Here is a 7626-nt window from a genome sequence, read left to right as displayed (position 1 = left end):
ATAAATTTATACAAGAAATATTACAGGGATGTTTAGAAAGCTATACATTGCACACGTAAAAGCTTTATTTATGAGAAGCTTAGCGTGCAGAAGCAACAAAACTGTGGGTTCAAATTTGGATTTTTTGGTCCCTTTCTATTTTCATGTAATTAAGGGATGACTCTGGGTCTTACAGAAGATCTATGTACATTGTTACATCTTTCCATGATTTCTGGAGTCCTTCACATGCTCAAAACCTACCCCCTTCATTGCATTTGCAGGATCTTTTCTCTGCATCCTGAAAAAAAAAATCTTTAGCTTCAGTTACGTTTCGTACATATCAAGCACGCTTTAATTTAGGCCGAGAAACATTCATGTTTTATAAGACTATGGTTCCATGAGAGGAGCCTTCAAGTTTTCTTCTGTCATGCTTAAGTCCGAAGAATCCACTAAACGATTTCAGTAGTAAACGAGTCTTGTTCTCTCTAGAGGTTCTAGGTTCGAACAACTGTGTGCGCGTTGTCAATAGTTTAGAAGATTTTGAATAGCTTCTCTAAGTCTCCGGAATCCCGATGTAGGATTAGGGTGTTAGAGGTAGCATCTTGATCCTTGCTGTCTAAAGGTTATTAGTCAAAATTATTGCTTGTAACCCTCTTCATTGAGGAAATTGAACTAAAGTAAACAATGTTCCAATGTGTACAAACTTGTAGAAAGAACTTACCACTAGTGAGCTCAGTGGGGAGATTGAGTGACTCGTCTGCTTTAAATATGTCGCTGATGAAATCCTGAAACCGAGAAGAATATGCTTTGGGGTTTACAGCTGTAATCATCCTCCGATCGAACTGCAACGACTTGTATGCATGCTCGATTCGCTTCATCATGCTGTAGTTTTGGGAGAAATCCACTATTCCAAAGCACAAAAGTAAATCATAGCACTCCCCAGACTTGAGATTTTCATGTGATGTTAGAGTTCTGGTTCCGTTCTTTGGTATGTGAACACCACGCGCCGACATTTCTTCGCCGAAGCTAATAGCTTGACTGCAAGAAAGCCAATGTAAAACGATCAAATTCCTCACTACATTGTCTTTGAACCCCACATCAAATGCGACACTTATTTTAGGCTTAAAAAAAATATTTACCTTTTACCACCTGGTAGCCACTGATCAGCAAAACTCAATTCTTCCCTGAAGTCAATTGGATCTGCAAGGCAGGAAAGCAGACTATGCATTATAAAGCTTAACACTAGTCCTTGTAGCTAGAGGAACATGTGGGAAAGGATGAATGGCAGAAGAGATAACTTTTCCTAACATATTCTGGTTCAAAGGATATGACAGCATTAGAGTTTAGAACAGTTAAGCTTCTTACAAATTCTGATTTTTGGCCTTTTACTTTGCCTTTAAGCAACAAAGAATGATGATGAATGAGTTTCATTTTCACCTCGAATTGAAGGCGCGGGGGATATAGGTGAGGATATATCACTATGAAGCCACGAGTCGCAGGAAATTCTCGTTCCATCACTGGAACTATTGTCAACAGAACCTGAAGAAAGACAATAAAATGAAGGTAAATTTTCATTTAAGATATGCACTTTTCTTGGAAGATTTAGTCAATTTGGTATTTTCAAATAATGCAATATTGTTGTATTTCCTCAACATAATCTTTTTCTGTGATTTACATTTTCCAAGAACTGAGTCAGCTCTTAGCCTTCTCACAAGAATAAAGTGATGAAGAATCAAGATCCTTTTGATGCAAGTAATTACCTCCACATTCGGAGTCCGAAGAAAGTGAACGTCCGGCTTCCAAGAGATCTGTGAGAGAATAAAAGCTTATCAGAAATCTTGCTCTACCTCTTATAACAAGATAGTTTTTCATGAAAAAGTGAGAATTTATGAGGAACAAATTCACCTTTAGGTGACCCTTTTATATGGAAACCAAGTAGCAGACTGTAATCCATGATGCCTGCAGCCTCGAGAAAAGCACAATCATGCTTGATTTGCCTAACAAATAAAAATACTATAGTTAATCAACCAAAGATCATGCATGTCAGGTAACACGCTTGCACACACAAAAGGGGGGAGGGGATTACTGTAAGAGTTGTATACAATAATGATCAGGCAATTGCATAAAAATCAAGTTACCATTTATCAGGAAGAAAACTACACCAAGAGAGAAGATATAGATCGATGGACTTACTTCAAAAGCCTATGTCGAACCAGCGGTTCAAGGTAAAAGTGAAAATCAAGATTGGATTCCTTATGAAGAATTTTCGCACGGAATCTCCCTTTTTCAACTCTTCGACCTTGTAAGGAGCCTTTGAGGTCATAACACCGGTGCAGCAACAAATCTGATTTGAATATGTTTGCAACAACCAAAAAATAAACCTGTTCCCCCAATTCCGAAAAATATCAGTGCATATTATTAACAACCAAAAGGAAGGGAAAGCTCGTAGTTACGGTAATGCAAATTTCAACAAAGATCCCTAATTTAGAATCCCTTCATGGAGGAAGACATGCATCATGTACCTCTTGGTTCCCTGCATTTTTAGTTTGCATCCCTTGCAATCATCAATATCTTTGCACTTAATTTATGTGACAAAGATCTTCCTTGTAAAGTTTAAATCTATGGATTACATTGAAAAGAAAAAAAAAGCAGTATGAAAAACTTTACTATGTAGATAAAAAAACGTTCCATTTACCTTAGCACCTCCGTCCGGCTTTACAACATGAACTCCATAAAGCTTGTTCAAGACCGTGCTGCGAAACTTTCTGATATGGTTATAATAGTCTGGAAGCATTTCTATGAGGACCTACATCAAACATTTAGACATTTTTTTCTGATTCAGAAACTAATAAATGTCTATAAACTACTTTTATGTCAGAGCTTTATTAAAGTCCAATCTCTTTTAGTTCAAATTTAAGAAGATGATTATTAATTTCAACATTATAGATCAACCCAAACCCACCCGTTAAACCGAAAATGTACAACTTATGAGCAACATATATGATTTTATATCATGCCTACTGGAAAATATTCATTAGTAGATGAAAAACAAAGGCTGATTTCATTACCCTGACTTCGGATTTGCGTAGTGTTTTGACTACGAATCGGTTGTCCGTGGACAAAAGGAACAAGTTGCCAGGTCTCAAACTTGATGTAACTTTACCTAAAATTTCGTCACTACAAATGGACATCATGTAACATTCATTGTTGATATTGTCGAACTCTTGTAAAAGCCTGGAAGAGGAATATCAACAAACAGTTCAGAGATGAAATAAAAGAATCCAAGGATTAAAGCGAATGAAAGAAAATTGACAAAACCTGAAAGCTCGAGGACAATAATCTTTCCATTCAAAGGCAGTAATTGATCCTGGAGGGAGATTAAGGCACTGCTGTCTGGAATAATGAACCCAATATCTTTGCGAATCTGTTAAATCCGAAGCTGAGATTTCCTTGCTTGACCGTGCCATCTACTTCCCTCTATGCCAAAACGATTTAAAGATAAATTCCTTTTCCTTTTTTTTTCCTCTCTAAAGGAAATGCAAGAATATTAAATTCCCAAAGAAAAAAGAGTTCCTTTTTTCCCACTATATATTTGGATTTTGAAATCTCCATTATTCTGATTTGCTGTAAAATGCCCGGTGGAGAGTGGAAGGCAAAACAGAATTTCGCGGCTGAATAAGTAATGAGAAATTGAAAGTGGTGTTCTATTTTAGGACAATCTCGTGTCCAGTTAATTTAGTTTAGTTTATAGCCGCAAAACCGTTAATATAGTTGGTTTGGTTCTTTTTTATTTGGCAACCACTGACAAATGGCCTCTCGGCCTAAGCCTTTCGAGTGTTCCAATTTCCATTTCGTTATCTTCGCCCTCAATTGCATTTTTTGGTAAAATACGCAAATGGACACGAAACTATGTTGAATTGATCCTTTTCACCATTGAAGTTTCAGAAGTTATAAAATAGTCATTAAACTTATTGAATTGTTATAAAATGATCACTGGACGTTATAAAATAATGATAATTTTTAATAAGTTTAGGTACTATACTAGAATAGTTTGATGAGTTTAATGATCATTTTTGAAATAGTTTGATGGGTTTAATCTTCGTTCCTTTGAACAAGCAACATGTAGAAATTTCGTGACTATTTTCGTCCCTTGAACCCTGAGCTAAAGATTTCACACGTTCCTTTAGAATTAACTTATTTTAAGAACTTAATCATATCAACTAAAAAACAAAATAAAGATAACAATAAAATTAATGTCAAAATTACTGAGTAGCTAAGTTTCTTCCGAGAAAAAACATGAATTAACTGAAATGATCCCTGTTTGTACTCATCTAAAAAAATATCATTGAACATAACTGAAATGATCCCCGAGTTTAAAGGCAGTGTTACTTAAAATGTGTAAGGAATGAATGAAGCAGAGTTAAATAAAAGTATAAGTTTTGCCGACGGTCTTTCTCAAAACAGTGACAGAGGCAGACACTGTATGTTATCTTTCAAATTCATGCTGCCAAACCCAACATAAACCCAATATTGACAAAAGTTGTGTGGTCCAATGTCTTGAACCAATCACATTGAACTCACTAGCATGGGAAGTGGGACCCCATCACCGAGTTCTGACTCCCAAAGATGAAGGGTAAGTCCTTATCAGAGGCAGATCAAAGTTACGAATCTCCATATTCATGCTCAATCCAAGCTTTTACATTTTCATAAATGAGCTGATACATCTTGTGTAGATTTTCTTTTTCTTTTTTTGGAATCGAGATACATTACAATCATAATGAGAGAAACTAGAATATAATCAGAAATACATCATGGAGCAATTTCAAGTCTTGGTTCAAAGCAAAAGCCTGTGAAGAGCTGAAGAGGGAATTTCTTCGATACCGGACACTTGACCGACCATTTCCATTGTTTCTTGTTCATGTCGAAAACAAGGAGAGCTGGAGCACCATAGCTCTGGATATATATGAGATTGTTGGTACCACTACTGGCGAAAACATCATCCAACTCGCCGAATCCTTGGAAGAACTTATGGGGCATGCGAGTAACCTCTACCCAACTCGTCCTGTTAAGAACCCAGATTCCAATGCCCTTGATTATATCAGGTCGATCCTGCTTCCCGATTCCTCCCACCATTACCAGCTGGTCCTTGACGTTCATCAATCGGCCGCAAGTAAGTGGACCTGGTACTGGTATAAAACTCCTTACCGATGGGGATGATCGGCTAGAGAGATTATATGCAACGAGGGCATGCCGGTCTTCTGGTGTACCAACCCCAGTTGAGTAAATTAGAAAATATAAAACCCCATCACAGATCACACTTTCATCTCCACCTCTCCATCCTGTCAAAACCTCAGTCAAGGAGGTTGCCCACATCATTGTTTCAGAATCATAAATATGTATCGAAAGGTCCCATTGGAAAAAATTACCGGTAACTTGTTTAGATTTCACAATGTATACAGTATAATTCAGAGACGTCCGGTTCACCGAGATTGACAATGCACTATAATCAGAGAATTTCATACCAGGGGGCTGCTCAAGCTTCTTGTAAATTTTGGTGATTGGATTACAGACATACAACTCGCTTCTACTGTCATTGTCCATGAAACAAACCAAGCCACATGATGAAGAAATGAACCAGTTTGGAGTCTGAATGCAGGGAAGTTCAATGCTGTACCACTTCCGATGAATGGGGTCATAGGCATAACCAACCGGTTCATCAGAACTTGTGAACATAAAATACCAAGGCTTCTGCGGTAGGTCACGTGAAAAGTTCCATAAAAACCTTTTGGAACTGACAATCTCATGCCATCTTCTACACACGGAACCAGCTCTGAAAATGCTTGCAATCGGAAGATAAGCCAGAATTCTTTCCAACAAGTCATCGGGTAGGATAGAGTCCACAAGAACTGTTGTTTCTTTATTACCTTCATCACTAAATTCTGAGAACGAGTCGAACTTGCCAATGTCTTCACACATGTCATCAATGCAATGGCTGATCCATGAAGTCTCTCCTTCCATGATTAAGAGCAACCTAAAGAAATTTCCTAAGAATCTAACAAAAACAATATTGAATTTCCTTAGGAATTTCCTTACAAAAAGCAATACACCAAGGAAAACATGCTTCTAAATTTTCTGGGATTGCATGCATGCCTACCAAGGATATGGTATCAAATTCACAAAATCAAGAAAAGAACATCAAATCAAGACATCTAATCATCTGTGCGGAAGCTAAAACACATTCTAAGGAGATACAATAAGATTAAGGAAACAGATCAGCCAACATATTAAATCAACTGCTGCTCACAAGCAAAATGATTCCGTAACACATATTTTCAAGATAGAAGATAAATCAAACCCATGAAAGTTAGTGAAAATACAATAAAATTAAAATCTTAGCAGTGAACAGAAAAATGCGAATCACTGATTTGTTACTTGAACAGGGAAAAACATTTATAGATTGATACTGATACATAAAGGAAACGCTTTTTTAACCAGATTTGTAATTAGAGAAAGAGAATTCAATCCAAACCAAGCTGTGTTCCTTTCAATGACAAAGAAAAGTACAATCTTTTCATGAATTTAGCAAACCCTAAAGTGCTTTTAGAAGAAATCAAATAATGGTAGGTAAAACAGGAGAAGGATTAGGCCATCCTTACCTATCTATCAAAAATCAAACAGAAAACCCCAAATAACTGAAACAAAAAAAAAATCACAAACTAAACCAAACATGAGTAGATTTCAGACAAACAAATGGATCAATAAACATATAAAAGGTTACAAACCTGCAATGGAGCTGGTTCCAGGGTAACTGAAGCAATGGGTGTTTTCAGATTTTAACAAAAGTCTCGAGATTTTTAAAAAAATAAGCAAAGGAGAGTCAGTTCAGAGTTCAGGCAGGTAGAAATAACAGCTTATAGGGGAAAAGGACGCCATTAAACAACAAGGACTGGGGGTAATAAGTAAAATGTCTCTACTTTTTGTTTCCCTCAAATAGCAGAGAACAAGGGAAATGGGTTGCTCCAAGACTGCTTATTACAAATTCCTAAGCAAAACCCATTACTTAGTTGGAGAGGAAACAGAGAAAGGAGACATTTTTTTTCCGGCTTTTCAGTGTTTCCTTTTCAATAAAAAAAAATAGGCAGAGGCAAGAGACGAAGAGAGAAGGCGGTTTTTTCTAAAGGATGTTGTCGTGTATAGACTTTAGCCTATAATCTATTAACATAACAGAGAAAAAGAAAGAAATGGGAAATCATTTATTTTATTTTATTTTATTTTATTTTATTATTAAAGTTGGTTTAAAAGCAACTTTCATTCTCAACTGCAATTACTAAAAAATTCAGTATATTAAGATTTTGTTGGGTAATGTTGTCTAAACATACTTTTGGTATAAAAATTAAGTTTGAAATCAAAATTATTATAAACAGGTAAAATTTAAAGGTAAAATTACATTTAAAATAGTAGTTTTAAACCAATCGTAAAAAATAAATTTTCTTATTTTTCTGGTTTAAATTTTTGTTTAGAAGCAAATTTATACTTTTACGGTGATATATGGGCTCCACTCTTTTCTCCAGAAAAAAAATTAAAATTTAATTATTTTTATAAACTATGTATTAATTATATATTAGTTACGTTTTGTTCAAGAAGAAA

At 35.8% G+C, this 7626-nt stretch overlaps 2 protein-coding genes across 3 annotated transcripts; both read right to left on the bottom strand.

Moving 5' to 3' along the window:
* Nucleotides 1–3477, bottom strand: LOC120161076 (phosphatidylinositol 4-phosphate 5-kinase 10-like). The gene is made up of 10 exons (XM_039171366.1): nucleotides 3298–3477; nucleotides 3048–3213; nucleotides 2675–2785; nucleotides 2173–2360; nucleotides 1885–1976; nucleotides 1692–1787; nucleotides 1417–1518; nucleotides 1126–1179; nucleotides 701–1063; nucleotides 1–277 (listed from the first exon to the last, which is right to left on the bottom strand). Exons 1-10 carry the CDS (start codon nucleotides 3444–3446, stop codon nucleotides 246–248), a joined length of 1353 nt encoding a protein of 450 aa, XP_039027297.1. The 5' UTR covers nucleotides 3447–3477; the 3' UTR covers nucleotides 1–245.
* A 1237-nt stretch (nucleotides 3478–4714) lies between these two features.
* LOC120161036 (F-box/kelch-repeat protein At3g61590-like) lies at nucleotides 4715–7122 on the bottom strand. 2 transcript variants are annotated; one of them, XM_039171342.1, is made up of 2 exons: nucleotides 6762–7122; nucleotides 4715–6023 (listed from the first exon to the last, which is right to left on the bottom strand). In XM_039171342.1, exon 2 carries the CDS (start codon nucleotides 5995–5997, stop codon nucleotides 4789–4791), a length of 1209 nt encoding a protein of 402 aa, XP_039027273.1. In that variant the 5' UTR covers nucleotides 5998–6023; nucleotides 6762–7122; the 3' UTR covers nucleotides 4715–4788. The 2 variants fall into 2 exon arrangements, with proteins under 2 accessions (XP_039027273.1, XP_039027272.1); XM_039171341.1 differs by having other exon boundaries at nucleotides 4716–6031.
* Nucleotides 7123–7626: the final 504 nt, after the last annotated feature.

The sequence above is a fragment of the Hibiscus syriacus genome, unplaced genomic scaffold (assembly GCF_006381635.1).
Source record: "Hibiscus syriacus cultivar Baekdansim isolate YM2019G1 unplaced genomic scaffold, ASM638163v2 tig00111398_pilon, whole genome shotgun sequence".
NCBI lineage: Eukaryota > Viridiplantae > Streptophyta > Magnoliopsida > Malvales > Malvaceae > Hibiscus > Hibiscus syriacus.
Note: the sequence above shows the minus strand (reverse complement) of the source record. Positions and strands in the feature narration are given on the sequence as shown.